This window comes from Elephas maximus, chromosome 5 (assembly GCF_024166365.1).
Source record: "Elephas maximus indicus isolate mEleMax1 chromosome 5, mEleMax1 primary haplotype, whole genome shotgun sequence".
NCBI lineage: Eukaryota > Metazoa > Chordata > Mammalia > Proboscidea > Elephantidae > Elephas > Elephas maximus.
Genome location: NC_064823.1, coordinates 26,731,481 through 26,749,687, shown reverse-complemented (window position 1 = coordinate 26,749,687; position 18,207 = coordinate 26,731,481). Strand labels below are relative to the sequence as shown.

The following is an 18,207-nucleotide window of genomic DNA, read 5'->3' as shown; positions in this document are numbered from 1 at the left end:
AGATGGCAAGATGGAACAAGCAGTTCAAGCTAAGCCTGGACCTCATTCTGCAGACAATGAGGAGCCACTATGGGTTTCATTTTGTTTTGTTTTATGTTCCTTAGCAACTGAGACAAGTGTAAAATTTGACCTTTACAAGTATTATTCTGTCAGCAGGACAGGATGAATTAGACCAGCATTTCTTAAACTGTGTTTTGTAGAACACTAACCCCAATGAGATGTTAGTAGAACACACACATGGACTCACTATGCCTGAGTAATCTTAGAGAATGCTAGGTTAAATACTATAAGAAATGTCTCAAAATCAAACACCTATGCTCATCCAAAGACTTCACCGAAAGAATTACCTACAGACTGGGAAAAAGTTTTCAGCTATGACATTTCCAATCAGTGTCTGTCTGATCTCTAAAATCTACATGATACTGCAAAAACTCAACTACAAAAAGACAAAGAACCCAATTAAAAAATGGGCAAAGGATATAAACAGACACTTCACCAAAGAAGATATTCAGGTAGCTAACAGATACATGAGGAAATGCTCACAATCATTAGCCATTAGAGAAATGCAAATCAAACTACAATAAGATACCCTCTTACTCCAACAAGGCTGGCATTAATCCAAAAAACACAATAGCAAAAAGATGGAAGCAACCAAGGCGCGCATCAACAGATGAATGGATAAATAAATTATGGTATATTCACACAATGGAATACTATGCAACAATTAAGAACAACGATGAATCTGTGAGACATCCTGTAACATGGAAGAATCTGGAAGGCATTATGCTGAGTGAAATTAGTTGCAAAAAGACAAATATTACATGAGACCACTGTTGCAAGAACTGTAGAAGAAGTTTAAACACAGAAGAAAATATTATTTGATGGTTACCAAGGGTGGGGAGGAAGGGAGAGGGTATTCGCTAATTAGATAGTAGACAAGAACTATTTCAGATACAGGGAAAGACAACACACAATACAGGAGAGGTCAGCACAACTGGACTAAACCAAAAGCAAATAAGTTTCCTGAATACAACCGAATGCTTCAAAGACCAGAGCAGCCTTTGGGCGTTTGGGGACCATGGTTTCAGAGGACATCTAGGTCAACTGGCGTAACAAAATGTATTAAGAAAACGTTCTGCATCCCACTTTGGTGAGAGGCATCTGGGGTCCTAAATGGTAGCAAGCAGCCATCTAAGATGCATCAATTTGTCTCAACCGACCTGGACCAAAAGAGAATGAAGAACACCAAAGACTTATGGTAATGATGAGCCCAAGAGGCAGAAAGGGCCACATAAACCAGAGACTACATCAGCCTGAGACCAGAAGAACTAGAAGATGCCTGGCTACCATCAATGACTGCCCTGACAGGGAACACAACAGAAAATCCCTGAAGCAGCAGGAGATGGAAGCAGGTGTCGAATTCTCAGAAGAAGACCAGGCTTAATGGTCTGGCTTAGACTAGAGGGACCCTGGGGACGCTGAAGGTCACGGTCCCCAGACTCTTTGTTAGCCCAAGAAGGGAACCATTCTCAAAGTCAACTCTTCAGACAGGGATTGGACTGGACTAAAAGATAGATAATGATACTGGTGAGGAGTGAGCTTCCTGGCTCAAGTAGACACATGAGACTATGTGGGCAACTCCTGTCTGGAGGTGAGATATGATGAAAGAGGGGGACAGAAGCTGGTTGAATGCACACAGGGAATACAGGAAGGAGAGGAGGAATGTGCTGTCTCATTAGGGGGAGAGCAGCTAGGGTTACATAGCAAGATATGTGAAACTTTTTGTATGAGAGACTGACTTGATTTGTAAACTTTCACTTAAAGCACAACAAATAAATAAATTTATTTTTTTAAAAAAGTCTCTACTCAGGACATATCAGAACTTGTAATATATGTTCACATGCACCATGAAACTTCAAGAAGAAGGGACAGTATATGATTCCTCCTCCTCACACCCCCACCCCCCCCAAAAAAATTCCCCTTTCCCTGGGCTTTGGTGCCATCTCTTTCTTCTGGTTTTCTTTCAACCTCTTTGTCTGCTCCATCTTGGTTTTTTTTTGGAGGATTTTCTTCAGCCTCCTGAGTTCCACAGTTCTGTGTTCAGCCATTTTCTTTTCAATCCCTGTAAACTTTTGAAGTGAGTTTTCCACTCTTGTGGAAATAACTCTCCTCTCTGTTTTTCCTGACACCTTTTCTTGCCGGCCTCCTCCTCCATCAATACTGAGGTAAGTGCTCTTTCTATCCCAACCCTGAGATACTTCTATCATAGTGCTTGTTATACTGTATCTGGTTTTCTCCTCCTCCAACTCTGTAAGGACTACAGCATTTTCTTATCTGTTCCTTGTATGTGCAGGACATAAAGTAGTGGCTGACTCAAAAAATTTAGCTGGCTAATGGGACTACATGCATGCTTCTCTAAATCTCAGAGTTAAAATTAGATATGTACCAGATTAACCAAAGGAAGATTTTTAACTAAGAGTTCTCTATATATGCAGCAATAGTTTGAAGTCAATGTTAACCCATTGCTGTCGAGTCAATTCCGACTCATAGCAACCCTACAGGACAGAGTAGAACTGCCTCATAGAGTTTCCAAGGAGCACCTGGTGGATTTGAACTGCCGACCTTTTAGTTGGCAGATGTAGCTCTTAACGACTATGCCACCAGGGTCTCCTATGTCAATGTTACCCAAAAAACCAAAACCACTGTTGTCGAGTCAATTCCAATTCATAGCGACCCTACAGGACGGAGTAGAACTGCCCCCACAGAGTTTCCAAGTAGCTCCCGGCAGATTCAAACTGCCAACCTCTTGGTTAGCAGCTGTACCACTTAACCACTACGCCACCAGGTTTCCAATGTCGATGTTAAGCAAAGTTAAATAGAAAGTGTCACAGAGTTCTCTAAGGTAAAGTTTTTTTGATTATGATTTTCAAAACATTATGTATAATCAATAAGTATGTGCAATGTTCAACCCAGTGATGTGATTTTATTCCTATTGTTCAGAATAACAGGAATATTTATCAGTTAGCCAAATATTCCATAAATAATCCTTTCAGATGAAATTCTGTCTAAACATCAGATTGATCGTAAGACCAAATGATGAGCTTACAAACTTCACCAATGCCTCAGTTAAAATATGTTGACCCCAGCTGGGATAACAGTACGTGACAAATGGGGGAAAAATATGCATTAGCCTTTGTGCTACTGTACCCTATAAGGGCAGGAAAAAGTTACTGAGTTCTCCTGTCAGATCTAGAGTGTGGACGGGAGGCACAGCCTTTTGATTTTAAGCACAGAGGTTTTACTCCGTATTCTAAAGCAGTGGGAGAAAGACAGAAGACCACTGGAAAAGGCTCCACTGTTTCTCACTGAGTGGCAGGATCATGAGACCACTGACCTTGAAGGGCTTCTCAACCACCCAGATGGTAAATTCCAAACATTTCAATCAAGCATTGAAAAGGCCTTCATTATCTGTTCTCTGTTCACCCTGGAAGCCTGTTTTTTTTACATTCTTTCTATACTGCATCCATATGATCCATCCATATAAAATTACCGTTGATTCTCTTTAGTCAAGGTAGTTGTGTTCTACAAAGTCACTGTAAACTCTGAATTCCTAACTACTGAACCACTGTTCCTAGGGTAAATACAAGGTTAGATTCCTGCAAGCCTCTATATTTTCATCGTGGGATCAATAAATAAACTTGTTTTATACGAGTTTCTGTTGAAAGATACCTTATTTAATATACATTTTTGATTCATTAACATTGAACTCATGGCCGACAGCACCATAACTCGTGCCTGAACGAAGCCTATCCATCACACACATTTTCTCCATAAGACACATTACTACCTCCTTGCACTTAAGAACACTAGACTGCGCTTCAGCACTATGCTTGGGGTGTGCGGGTGAGAAATCATCAAAAAAAGCATAACAATGCTAAAAACATAGCACAAAATAGACCACAGAAAGGACATGTACAGTATGAGAGCTGAAACAAGAAGGTAGAGCATAGCCTTGTCCAATTCAGGTAGGAATGTGTGTACTGGGTGACTTAACTGTCCAAGAATGACCATGAAAGCGCTGACAGTATTGATTTTGGTGTTACAAATAAATTTTAATGAGTAGGAGAATTTACAAATACAGAATCTGCAAATAATGAGGATCGACTGGATGCTGAGGAAAAGGAGGTTTAAAATATAATTCCTGTCTATGTGGTACCCAAGGCCTAATAAAGGAGAAACATATTAATAAATAATAACCATCCACTTGTTAAATTAAAAAACAGAGGTTTGTGTATTTGAAATGGCTTCAGTGAGGAATTATTAAACACGGAGGGTCCAGCCAAACTTCTAGTCATGGTCATCATGTTTGAGCAGACACCATTCACAACTGAGTTCTGGACCACCAGCCCCAAAAGGCAAGGATTACACACACACTGTTTCAATACAGATATCATCCCTAATTTGAGTACTGCTAGATAACCCAGTATTAGATTCCTCAGTGATTATTTACGGAGCCCTCGTGGTACAGTGGTTAAGAGCTCGGCTGCTAACCAAAAGGTCAGCAGTTCGAATCCACTAGCCACTCCTTGGAAACCCTATAGGGCAGTTCTGCTCTATCCTCTAGGGTTACTATGAGTTGGAATTGATTCTACAACAACAGGTTTGGTTTTCTTTTTTTTTTTTTGGTACTTATTTAACTACCTAAAAAATAATGAAAAGAAAATATTACCAAGGTGATGAGCCTATTCATTTCAGTCATTCCAATGTCACAGTGATTATAAAACCTACTACTGAATAAAAAAAAAAAATGTCCGAGCCCTGGTGGCACAGCAGTTAAGCATTAAGCTGCTAACCAAAAGGCCGGCAGTTTGAATCCACCAGCTGCTCCTTAGAAACCCTACTGGGCAGTTCTACTCTGTCGTAAATGGTCACTATGAGTCAGAATGACTCGACGGCAATGGGTTTGGGTTTTGTTAGGTAACAACAATAATAATAATAATAACAACAACAAGTATATAGCTCATTTATACAAATTTTAGTGATACATAAGCAAATCTGCCGTTAGACTTCAGATCTGTGGAATAAAAAGTATGTAAATATCACAAGAGCCTTAAAGTTGACATGTTCCTAGTCTCTCGTAAATATTTCTCAAAACAATATGTTTTCTAAACAATGGTTAGTATTATCTTTTTAAAAAACTGAATTTTAAGAATTACATTTTTCCAGTAATAAAATACAGCTCCCATTGCTGAATAGTGATACCATGATTCAACAGCTCACGTCTGTACAGTTATGTTTTTTAAGTTCTCATTTTAACACCTGCCAGAAATGTCATCCAATTTAAAATACAGAAGCATATTATGCAATTAAAATTGTATTTATTCATTCAGCATCATGTGATATTTAGTACTTGTTCTGGTTATCTATTGCTGCATAATTCTTGTTAAAACAACAAAAAAAAATTGTTGTTAGGTGCCACCAAGTCAGTTCTGACTCATAGCCACCCTATGTACAACAGAATGAAACACTCCCCATTCCTGTGCCATCCTAACAATCATTGTTATGCTTGAGCCCACTGTTGCAGTCACTGTGTCAGTCCATCTCATTGAGGGTCTTCCTCTTTTTTGCTGACCCTTTACTTTACCAAGCATGATGTACTTTACCAGGGACTGGTCCCTCCTGATAACAAATGTCCAAAGTGTGTGAGACAAAGTCTCACTATCCTTGCTTCTAATGAGCATCCTGGCTGTACTTTTCCAGGACAGATTAAGCACCGGCCCCCCACCCAAATGCAGTGGCCTAAAATAATAACTTATTATTTCTCGTGGTTTTGTGGATTGACTGGGCTCAGCAATAGTTCTCACTTGGGGGTCTCTCTTGCAGTTGCAGTCAGATATTGGCTTCAGCTGAATTCATCTGAAGACTCAACTAAGCTAGATGTCCAAAATGGCTCCTTCACACTGCTGGCAGTTCATGTTGGCTGCTAACTGGACTGCCTATCTGTGGTCTCTTCATGTGGTTTGCGGTCCTTGCAACATGGCGGCTGGCTGGATTCAGAGAGACACAGGTGAAAACTGCAATGCTAATTATAACCTAGTCTCAGAAGTTCTAGAATATCACTTCTGCTGCATTCTACTAGTCAAGTAAGTCATTACAGCCAGTTCATTTTCTAGGGGAGAATTAGATTCTACCTGTTGATATAAAAAAGCAGTATGTGCACATAAAAACCAAACTCACTGCCATCAAGTAGATTCTGACTCATAGTGACTCTATAGGATAGAGCAGAACTGCCTCATAGGGTTTCCAAGGCTGTAAATCTTTACAGAAGCAGACTGCCACATCTTCTCCCAGAGTGGCTGGTAGGTTCGAACTGCCAACCTTTTGGTTAGCAGCCAAGTGCTTTAACCACTGTGCCACCAGGGCTCCTTATGTGTACATAGAGAAGGAAGAAATTGATGGCTATCGTCTTGGAGATTATCTACCACATCATTATTCCAACTAATGCATCTTATGCTTTAGATGGGTAAGATTCACTTTTTAAAAGTCAAGTTTGGCACAAGCATATTGAAACAGAACTTAAATACCATTTTAAAAACTCGGCAGAAAAATCACATGTGGTGCCTGGGTCCAGTTCAAGCCCTCACATCTATGCACTATATTCCTGTAACTCTCAATGTAGTTAGGGAAACAGAATCTAGCTGTACAAAAGACTTTTGTGTATTTTGTATGGGTTAATTTACCTACCCAATAAATCTGACAAGAGGATTAAATCCATTTTAAATTGTCACCTCTTACTCTCAAATCCTATAAAAATCAGGGAGCAAATCATCACATTCTAGAATGCCTGGATCAGAAATCCTTGATTTTAGGAGCATCATTTGGCATGCCAAAAATGTATTCCTAACCAGGGAACTTAAAACTTTCTTTGCTGGTGATTTTAAGAGAGCTGACTAGCTTATGAGCACAGTTAGACAAGGAATAAGGATACATGGAGATTTGCCAAGTGGGATGAGGACTATCAAAAACTTTTTTCAAAAAGGAGAAAAAAGGAAAAAGGGAAATATGATGCTGTCAGTTCTTGAAAAGGAAGCTATTTTTCAAATGGTCTGATTTTCACTTTTACAAAGGAAAAGCAGATTACTGTGATAGAATAGGAAAGCTCAATTTCACGTAGGTTTATTTTCTGAGCCAAACAGAATGCAACAATATTTTAAAACCATTTATCTTAAAAACTATTCATTTGCATAGCATGAAAATTTTCCCAAGTATGTGGGCTCTAAAACAATACAAATTTACTAACTCCAAAACCTAATTAAAGTTGTTTTCAAAGAGTGGCAATGAGCCATGTCCTCTTGGCCCCAAAGCGCAAAAGCTGATGAAGTTAGAAAAAAAGAGAAATTTAAAAAATTTTCCAAGGTCATAATAAACTTTTAAAAATGTACTAAATTTGTTCTAAACTTCTTTGCCTTCCTTATCTAGATATAAAACGCAGAGATAGTTTACCATGTTCCATAAGTACTTAACCTTCACAAGAGTGAACCCAGTACCTCCTCCTTCCTCTCCCTCACTTCCTCTCTCTAAATCTACTAGTTCTACTCTTCCAGTCTCTACCTGGAACATCACCATACCCCGAAGTGCCCCTTCTAGGCATCCCATATTCCTTTGCGACTCCTCCCTATTCTTCACCACCTACATAAAGTAGACGTCCAAGTCTTATCAGTTCTACCACAGAAGGGTCTCTCGTATGCTCCCTCCTCTCAAATCCCAATGCCACCTGGGTTCTCATCCTAGTTCTCCTGGCCCCATCACACCTCCTAAATGGGTCTCCATGCCCCCAGTATTGATTGCCTCCTTCAATTCATCCTCAAGGATTACTTCAGAGCAACCTTTCTAGGAGATAAAGCTAATCATGTCACTTCCCTACTCAAAACAAAAAACAAAACATGTTTTCAGGATTGGTACCAACTTCTCAGTCCCAGGCTGTCTCAACTGCACTCACATTCAACATGCATCCTCAGGTTCAGAGACAGTAGACCGGTTATGCTAACTGCATCTGTAGGTACTTCTCTGGGTTTGTTCATGCAGTCATGTCTGTCTTCTCCATTCCTTGTCTATCTTGAAAAATCTTATATATTCTTCAAAGTTTAACTCAAATACCACCCTCTCTCTAGCAGTTCCTGGAATCAACTCACCTACCTCCTACCTAATTCAACAGAATCACCTCCATTTCTATCTGTCGCCTAAGTTTCTTTCTGCAAGCCTCATAAGGTGTTCATGAGAATTGTAAGCTGACTCTTGCCATTAAAGAACACTTTCTGTCCAGCCAAGGCTGCAGATATCCTATACAATGCCCCTACAGCAAAGGAAATTCCTCTTGTCTCTTTTTCCTGCTCCTCCATGCCCGCTCATACAGACTTAACTGAGTTCTTTTTCCTTCAACATCACGTTTACATTGTCACCCACATGCTCCATTAGCTTGGTGATTTAGTCAGATTTTTTTTTTTAATAGCTTTCCAGTTGCTATATCAGTGTACCACCCAAAGTATGCGGATAGACCCAGCAATGCCTGATGGCTAAGAACTCTGAGATCCTACACCCCAGCCTCTGCTTAGGGACCCAGGATCTCACTGCATGATGCTGAGAGAAAGTGTAAAGTGCGCAGTTCTATTAAACCCACCAGAATCTGAGCTACCTGAGGACCAGGACAGGAAGGTCCCGTCAAAGAAAACTTAAAAATGCAAAACAACATAAAAGACTTGCTCTTAATTTTAATCATGAACAATTCCATTTTAATATCGGTAAGAACTAATCTAATCATTTCAACACACAAGGCTGGAAAGAGATCTGTGACCACGGAGCTCTGAAATTCGTACGAGTTCACTGGATTTTTTAGTGATGTTCAAAGAACAATGTTTCCAAAATAGTTATCTACTTGGTTCAGGTGCCTTCCATGTTGAAAATCAAAAATGATTAATTAAGACATGAAACTGTCTGTGGCAAATGGTTACCAAAAAAAGTTTTTTAAAAAACGGATATTTATGAACATGTACCCCAGCTCCCCGACACAGTGTTTTGGCTCAATGAGACTAAGACAATAAAAACATAAGACGCATAATTTCCAAGATGATATGAAAATGAACTGAAGACATTGTTCATAAAAGGTTATGCAATTGACATTTTTCTACCTTGGATACAGTTTGGATTGCTCAATAAGACCTTTCCAGACAAAAGACAACTGGGAAAAGGAGGGAAGCATATGGTAGAATAACTGGAGCATTCCCAAGGCTAAAAGTCCTGGGAAAATTCATGTTTCCTCTCGAGGTTGTTTTAAAATCTTGGCTTGAAGCCATAGGGTCAATATTAAGAAAAACTCCCTAAAAGAGATTCTGCTCCCTATCCCCCAGCCCCTCAAAAGCTGTTCCCTCCATCACCCATGCAAAGAAAAAAGCACATGAATGGAAAGGGGAGAAAATAGACGCAGAGACTGACAAGAAATGGGTCATAATGCCAATGCACTGAAAGGGAAGCTTGCTGAGTCTTGTCCCAAGGCAAACCGAAGGTGAGACCAAAGTGTCTGACCTCTCTGCTCCCTGGGAAAGAGAGCCCCTTTGTAGAAATACTAACAGACATGCCTAAGTGTGGGAGCACATGGGTCCTCTTAACAGGGGTGTTTCCTTGACTGAATGGGGGTACTAACTGGACATAGTATTTAAGAATTTCTGCTTTTATCACATCCCAAACAAAATGACAGCAGAGCTGTTAAGTGGTACCCCAACAAACCCTAGAAAGTTAAGAATAAATTACTTATCTTAGGATGTAGAAAGACATAAAAGAACACCACTCTCACTCAAACCATGAGAAAAAGCTGGATAACCTACTGTCATGTTTTTGAGCCCACCAGACAGCTGAAGTCACAAGGTACTGGGTACACTGAATGGCAAAGAGACAGAACACGAGAATGGTTTCACGTCTGTCAGAGCAGAAGAGGAAAATGCAGAAGCCATCACAGTGGGCAGGAAGAAAACAAGTGAAACTTTAACGAATTCTTAAAGGTCCAGTGTGGGCTAGAGTGACAGTTTAGATCAAAATTCTGAGAAGTCAGAGACAGAGGTACTGCTGCTGGGATATGAACAGAAATATTAAGAAAGCCCTTACCCCAAGGCTCAAGAACACAGTGTCTGCCTAACACTGATGCTAGAGCAGGAGAACTAAGAAAGCCGTCTTCCCCCACTCAAGCCTTGTACTGAGCTAACAAGAAACAGCAGACTACCACGGGTAGAGGGGCAAAAGCAAAGGGAGAGACCCCTCTCTTGCACAGCTGAGCAGGGTCTGGTAAAACCCAGTGGTAGAGCAGAATGACTGAGAGAACCCTCCAGCCCTCCAAACTTTACACCAAGAACAGCTCACTACTGGAATGATGTGAAGCCTATGACGCCCTGAGTGTAACTTAATGACAACAAAACTCAAATCTAGCCCAATAATCAACCCTCACATTAACGTTCTGGCAGAAGAGTTGTTCTTATTTCAAGAATAACTAATTTACATCAGTGTCTACTATTCTTTTATACACAATAACAAGGATGTAATAAAAATTATGTGACATATTTAAAAACAAGAAAAACTGACCCTTTATGAAGAGGTGAACGAGTCAAGAGAACTAAACTCAAAGATGTCCCAGACGGTGGAACTATCAGACAGGAAATTTAACATAATTATGATTAATATATCAAAGAATAGTGAAAAGTATGGACAACTGAGCAACTTCAGGATAATCAAAGGGCCATTTCAGCAATTATGAGAAACTATATTTAAAAAAAAAGTCAAATGGAAATGGCAGAAATAAAAATCATGCTATTAAAGGTGAAGGACTCATCCCATAGTCTTATCAACAGCCTGGGCACAACAAAGGAGAGAATCAGTGAAATTGAAATATGTCAATAGAATTAAAATCATAAAGACTCAATGGCTAAAAAACAAAACAAAGCTAAATCAGAACGGAGCAACCGAGAGATATGTTATAATATCAGTCTAACATATGCAATGTTGTTGTTAGCTGCCCTCAAGCTGGCCCTGACCCATGGCAACCCCATGCACAAAAGAAAAAACACTGCCTGGTCCTGTGCCATCCCTACAATTAGCTGTGGATCAGACCATTGCAATCCATAAGGTTTACATTGGCTGATTTTTGGAAGTAGACAGCCGGGCCTTTCTACTTAGTCCATCTTAGTCTGTAAGCTCCACTGAAACATGCTCAGCAACACAACAACATGCTCGCCTCCACCCAGCAGACAGGTGGTGGCTGCACGTGAGGGGCACTTGCAAGGAATTGAACCTGATCTCCCACATGGGAGGTGAGAATTTTACCATAGAATCATCAATGCCCCTGACATATGTGATAGGCGTCCCCTAGGAGGAGACAAAGAAAAGGGTTGAAGAAATACTTAAAAAAAAAAACAAAGAATTTTCAAAAAATTAACAACAAATCCGGAGGTACAAAGATAACGTGTCATTTTGCGTAGTCTCACCAAAATTCCCTAATGCTGTAACTTGCTGAATTGTATAGTTTATTTTTTAAACACAATTAAAAAATTTTGAGATAAGCCAAAAATGTCTGAGAATTAGAGGTAACTAAATGGTAAATATGAATACGGAAATTGAAATGTATCATAGTACAAATATAGTGGCATCTTTTTTGAATTGAGTCTTACAAATCCCAATAATATGGGGAAAATAAGAAATGCAGACATTGTTCCTTTAGAGCTTTTTTTTTATTTTAACAGTCTTAAAAGTCTGTTTTGGTTCTTGACATTTATTCGATTACGTTAGCTGATAACCCTAATTAGTTTTTTGGAAACTAGACTAATATACAAAGAATACCTGCATTTATCCAATTTATCTAATGGTTAGGAAACAGGATTTCAAAACTAAAACTGCCTGTGATAAACGATAAATAACATATAAAAAAGAAAAATTAGAGTTTGAGACAAGACCTAAAATGCTTGCATTTATTTATACACTGCTCCTTCGACAGCACTAGATTAATTGAATGGAATTTGTCTAAAATACTAGGTGCAACTATTTCTATGCATTCTTTGGTGTTCCCTCAGTCAAAAGCTGGGATTTTGTTTTCTTTTTGTGCAGTTAGTGCTGGAGAGGTGCCGACAAGGTATCATCTGCACCTGCGTACTTTGGATGTTGTTTCAAGTTGCTTGAGTCAAGGTTCAAATATTCAAAAGAACATGATATCTTTTGATTTGGAGGCATTATTGTAATTTAAAGGAAACCTTGTGGTGCAGTGGTTAAGCACTTGGCTGCTAACCGAAAGGCTGGTATTCAAACCCACCAACGGCTCCTTGGGAGAAAAGACTTGGCAATCTGTTCCGACAGAGATTACAGCCTAGGAAATCCTATGGGGCAGTTCTACTCTGTCCTATACGTTCAATATGAGGCAGAATCAACACAACAACTGTAACTTGGTATGAAAATATACAAAAAGATTGAGTCAGTGTAATGAAGAAATATTTACTTAAATAAAAAGCAGAAAAGTATAGTAGGTAAGGGGATGGTCTCTGCATCTAGTCTGCCTGGGTTCAAAACTCAGCTCTGCCACTACTTGCTTGAGCCTCAGTTTTCTCATTTGTCAAAAGAGGATCATAATAATAATAACTGCCTCACAGGCTGGTTGCAAAGCTTAAATATGAAGGGAGTAGTAGAATAGTACATGGCATATAATTAGTAGTCTTTGATTCATTTATATTTAATAGTCTGTATTATTCTCAGTAATAAACTGTATATGAAAACAAAGTAAAAGTCAAATTAGTTGAATTGGAAATATCACATTTTCTTGAGACAAAAATGTATTTTTTTTCCTTGTATTGTGTTAAACAGACTCTTCTGTGCTATAATCATATCTATCTTTAGCAATCATATGAAAAAATACATTACACACCCATCATGTCCAGATTTTGGTTAACATTACTGGCGTCCATTAAGAAAAATCAGGGCTCCAGTGCCTGTATGTTGGTATCTTTTAGACATATTACTGACACACTCTGTCAACTAAACACATACAATTTCCCAAACTAAATTTAAATTAATTTAAATTTTTTTGGTAATGCTCATTATGAGATAAACATTTTGCATATTCTAAATTTGAGTTACATGACTAATAACAGCAATGTCTGTCTAATCCTTTACAGTTTATGAAGTAATTTTATATTGAGTATATACTCCAATTCCTAATATTTGTGTAATATGAGTATGTTATAAACCTGAACAAGAAACGTGCTATGCGTTTGCTTTAATGAGTGGAAAACCTGTCGCTCTCCTCCACTACAAGGACAAGAGTATTTATTTATGTCCCACAGAGCTGAAGTGAAAGACTAGAATATTATTATAAGGGAAAAATACTATTATTAGTATGTGTTTTCTCTGAAGTTTTTATTTTACAGCTAAGGTAAAAAGTAAAATCCAACAGAGGCCTAAATTAAAAATTGCTCTTAAAGGGATTAGCCACGTCTCCTAAAATTTTAAAAAGTATATAATTGATGTATGCCGTTTTAATGCAAATAACATGTGCCTTTTACATTTGTTTGCCAACTGTACCCCACCCCCAACAAGGTATTTTCGTAAGCGTGCTATGCTACTTTTTCATAGCAACATGTAAAAAAAAATATTGGCATAGCGGCACTTACGAAAATACCTTGAGGCGGGAGGGCACAGCTGGCAAACAAACATAGAAGATGATCATTATCTGCGTTAAAAAGGCAAACCATAAGCACTTAAAAAAGCCAAACTGAAAAGCTGTGTGAAAGATAATGCAGCAAAAAGATATATAGAGTAAAATAAAAAATAGTCATTAGTATAATGCAAAATTCAAAGTGGGAGGTTCATATAAAGTAAGTGCCTAATTGTGCCCTAAACTGAATAGCGTGCTAAGAAATGCATTTGGATGGAAGGTGAGCTCCTCACATTTTTAAACAGCATATGAGGCAGATGCTTAAAAGTGGAAAAGCCATACATAAGACTGACAGCAGAGGAACAAAGTGTGTGTTCACAAAAGAACCAAACACAGGACTAGGCATGTCCTAAGCACTGAGCTACACTTGTCTGCCACCTCTCTGTAATTTAAATTATTTGTAATGTCTTTCTTGAAAATATACTTGTGCATATGTATTGCTCAATGGCATAATGCCGATAGATTCACCTTTATTCAAGGATGTTCCTATTACTGGAGAACGTTCTGCAAAGCAACATCTTTATATTTTCTAGTATTAACTGTTAAGATCTAGTTATCTGGCAGTTTATCACTTATAACTCCTGAAAATTGATTCACAATTCAAAGACCGTGCACTCAATTTGAGTTTTTTTTTTTCATTATTTTATCTTTAAAAAAAACCCTCAAGTGTCCATTATAAATATCAACACATAATTTTGAATGAATCACATTTATTTTTGCATGTAAAGCCTAATATATTTTTCAAATACATGTGGTTTTTATGATCCGTACTAATGAAAAGATAATAATCTCACCCTGGTGTGTGTGCGAATGTGCATCTTCAGTCCATCATTTTTACTGAATCCTTTTTCGCAGTAAGGACATTGATAGGGACGCTCACCTACAAACAAAGAAAGCCTCTGTGTCAGAAGAACATAAAGTAGCAAAGTAGCAAAGCAAGTACTGTGCCATCATCCTCACACACTCAGATCGTGCTGACCCACGTGGCTGCTACCCACAATGCCTATGCACTACTGTCAAGAAGATGCTCCAGGGCACAGCTGAGATACCAACAAGGGGCAGTGAAGGAGGGAACGACTGCAGCCTTCCTCCCTGCCCAGAGGGAGCTGAGCCCAGAGCACTTTCAATACTAGGAAATAAACAACACTCACCAACAGGTTTCCTGTATATTCCTTTTTAACACTTGAGCCCAAGTTAAATTTCCTAGTTTTAAGAATTTGTTTAAAATGTTTTATATTTATCAGTTTATTCTGTCACTGTAGTCTCATTTTGTTGTCGTTGTTATTAGTTGCTGTTAAGTCAGCTCTGACTCAAGGTGACCCCAAGCACAAGAGAACAAAACGTTGCCTGGTTGTGTGTCATCCACATGATACGATGATCGCGGGAATGGTCAAGTCCATTGCTGCGCCTTCCAACCTAGGGGGCTCATCTTCCAGCACCATATTGGACAGTATTCTGTTGTGATCCATAGGGTTTTTATTGGTTATTTTTTTTTAAAGTAGATCACTAGATTTTTCTTCCTAGTCTGTCTTAGTCTGGAAGCTCTGCTGAAATCTATCCACCATGGGTGATCCTGATGGTATTTGAAATACAGGATCATAGCAACACGTGAGTCACCACAGTACAACAAACTGATAGACAGCTGGTGGCACTCTAAATGTTATTGCTGTTGCTATGTGCTGTCGAGTCAATTCCAACTCATAACAACCCTATAATTTAACTGGTTTATTGATTTTTTTTTTTTTTTTAAGATTTCACATAAGGTTTCAGATAGGCCAATGCATTCCAAAACGATTTCATAAAATTGGTGCATTTTAAACAGAATCACTGGTAGTTTAAATAATAACTGATCCATACTTTCTCATACAGCTGGATGTCTCTCACCTAGAGGTTAAGAGTTTAGAAAATAGCCATTTTTTTAAAACAAGAGAGCTACTCATACATGCATCACATTTTTAAAAAAATTCTACTGTGAATCACAAAAACGTGACAAAATTTACTCTTCAAGTGGAATCTGAAGGTGTCCTCAAGTCAAAGCCTAATCACTTAGAATAGACCAAAAAAAAAAAAAAAAACAAACCCATTGCTGTTGAGTCAATTCTGACTCATAGTGACCCTATAGGACAGAGTAGACCTGCCCCATAATGTTTCCAGGGAGCAGCTGGTGGATTCAAACTGCTAACCTTTTGTTAGCACCTGTAGTTCTTAACCACTGTGGCACCAGGGCTCCTTGGAATGGACAGGAACTCAAAACTACAAATTCATTTCTTGTTCCATTTATCAGTGTACTTACACAGCAGGATGCTGACCTTGATTGCGAACAAGGATGATTACGATAAAATATTTTTCTTCAGCAAATGTAAAACTTCCAGCCGTCTTTGATTCCCTTCAGAGCCCTGCCTTTTGACGAGCGGTGTATGCTCTTCCTCTTCCCTCCCGAGTCCAGTTGAATCTTACTCTAGTTTCCTCTGGGTATCACTCTGGTTATTCCAGTGAATTTTCTTCTCAGGTCAACGATGACCTCCTTTTCGCTCCATCTGATGATCACCTCATCGCCACCTTCCCTGGCCTCTCCCCAGCCCCTAACACTGCTTCCCAAAAAAGACCAAGGCCTCCAGTAATACACGGGACCTTGTACTGCTCAGCTGAATTCTGGGTTCACCAGTGACGTCGTGTGGAAGTGGCTGCAGCAGAGTCCTCAGCAGGATGACGTCTTCTCAGCTTGAAGAGTAGGACCCTGGACTCTACTTTTGGACCGAGCAGTGTTAATAGTGGCAAAATCTAAAATGGGGGTAAAAACAACTAAAAGTAATAATGATGGCACAAAAATAGGTCCCTGTAATTACAAAAAAATAAATAAATAATATTTTTTTTAATTTTTGTAATAACATTATTCAGACTCAGTAATTTCTTCTTTTTTTTCTTTTGTGAAGAAAATCAATCTTCAGACTAGGTAAGCTGACACTGATTTTCTAAGCTTATCATAGTCTTGACCCTCAGAAGACATTGCTTTTCATATTTATAGTTAGGATAAAGGCTTAGAGCCCAATTATTTGACTATTTATGAAATTGTAATCTTATTTTAACCCTAAATTGGTAAAATGCGTTTAATCTTAATTCCAAGTCTCTTTGTGGAGCCCTAGTCTCTAGATATCCACTTGCCCACCAAGCACCTTCATTTGGATGTTTCACAGATAACTCGAATTCAGGATGCATTATTCTGGGTCCATGATCTTCATCCTTTGCCCCTGTGTATCCCATATATCAGGTTCTGATCAGTTGTACCACATTCATCCAGTTATTAAACCAGAAACTTCAGAGCCATCCCAGGTCTTCTCAGAATTCTTCTCCTTGATGATGATGATGACAAACGTAAGAACGACAGTAGTAGTAACAGCAGCAGCAGCAGCAGTAGGTGTAGTAGCGGGAACTATCATTTATTGAATTCTTAATCATTTTACCTTTCATCATGCACAAAGAAAACTGATGGGAGGGAAATAGAGCAAAGTGTGAATGGTGCTAACTCCTATATCATAAAATTACAAATGATTTTTATTTTCTTCCTCACAAAGTATCAAAAGCAAGGCAATTTCTTAAATTTTAAAAGCACATGTGTTCTACATTCGTAATAAATGATAAGGGACGCTAAAATATTATCTTCTTACTTATATGTTGACAATCGAATCAATCAACAAATGAAATCTAGATTATGGAGAAAGTAAAAAAAAAAAAAACACCAAACCCGTTGCCGTCGAGTCAATTCTGACTGATAGCAACCCCACAGGACAGAGCAGAACTGCCCCATAGGATTGCCAAGGAGCACCTGGTGAATTCAAACTGCCGACATTTTGGTTGGCAGTCATAGCTGTTAACCACTACACCCCCCCAGTTTCCGATTATGGAGAAGGCATGATAAAAATAGTAAATTATTTACCCTTAAAAAAAGTTAACAGAATTTTTCTAGCAAGCATAAGATACTTTAATATTCACAGCTATTCTCTTTGTATCACATTTCTTTATGTGTGGTCTTGCTCCCAAAATAACAATAGAAAAATCATCAAACAAAATCGAAGACTTATAGCCATCAGGTAATTATATGTTGATTAAGACTAACATAAGAGGTTAGTATTTTCTTTCATAATAGCTAAAATTTGTTAAGCAAAGAGATATAATTAAAGAATACTAAGATATCTTAGACAGGAGAGCATAACAAATTCATTCCATATTTTACCTAGTGTCATAATGCAAAAATTTCACCTATTAGATGTGAAAAGGTTAACTTCTTTTGAAACTATAGCCTTTCCTCCTTTTTTTTTTTTTGTATAATCTGTCTTCTTATCTTCTTTCTAGCTGTAACTCTGGAAAAATTATTCACCCTCACCGAACCTCCGAAAAATGGAATAAAATATGCCTATCTTTTATAGACACAGTGACCATATATTCGGGTTTGCCTAAGGCAGTCTGTTTAT

The 18,207-nt window shown here is 38.5% G+C and overlaps 1 protein-coding gene across 13 annotated transcripts in view; it reads right to left on the bottom strand.

Annotated features, from left to right (window-relative positions):
• The window catches only part of PRDM5 (PR/SET domain 5), a 450,522-nt gene that overhangs the window by 212,676 nt on the left and 219,639 nt on the right, over positions 1-18,207 (bottom strand). For 8 of the 13 annotated variants that reach the window (XR_007517600.1, XM_049885411.1, XM_049885413.1 and 5 more), the window contains one exon: positions 14,533-14,618. The exons of 1 other annotated variant lie outside the window; for it this stretch is intronic. Coding sequence is in view for 7 of the 12 variants with exons in the window: in XM_049885411.1 (XP_049741368.1) it covers positions 14,533-14,618 (86 nt within the window). In the remaining 5 variants the exon portion in view is untranslated. 4 more of the 13 variants (XR_007517603.1, XR_007517604.1, XR_007517602.1 and 1 more) reach the window with 4 other exon arrangements.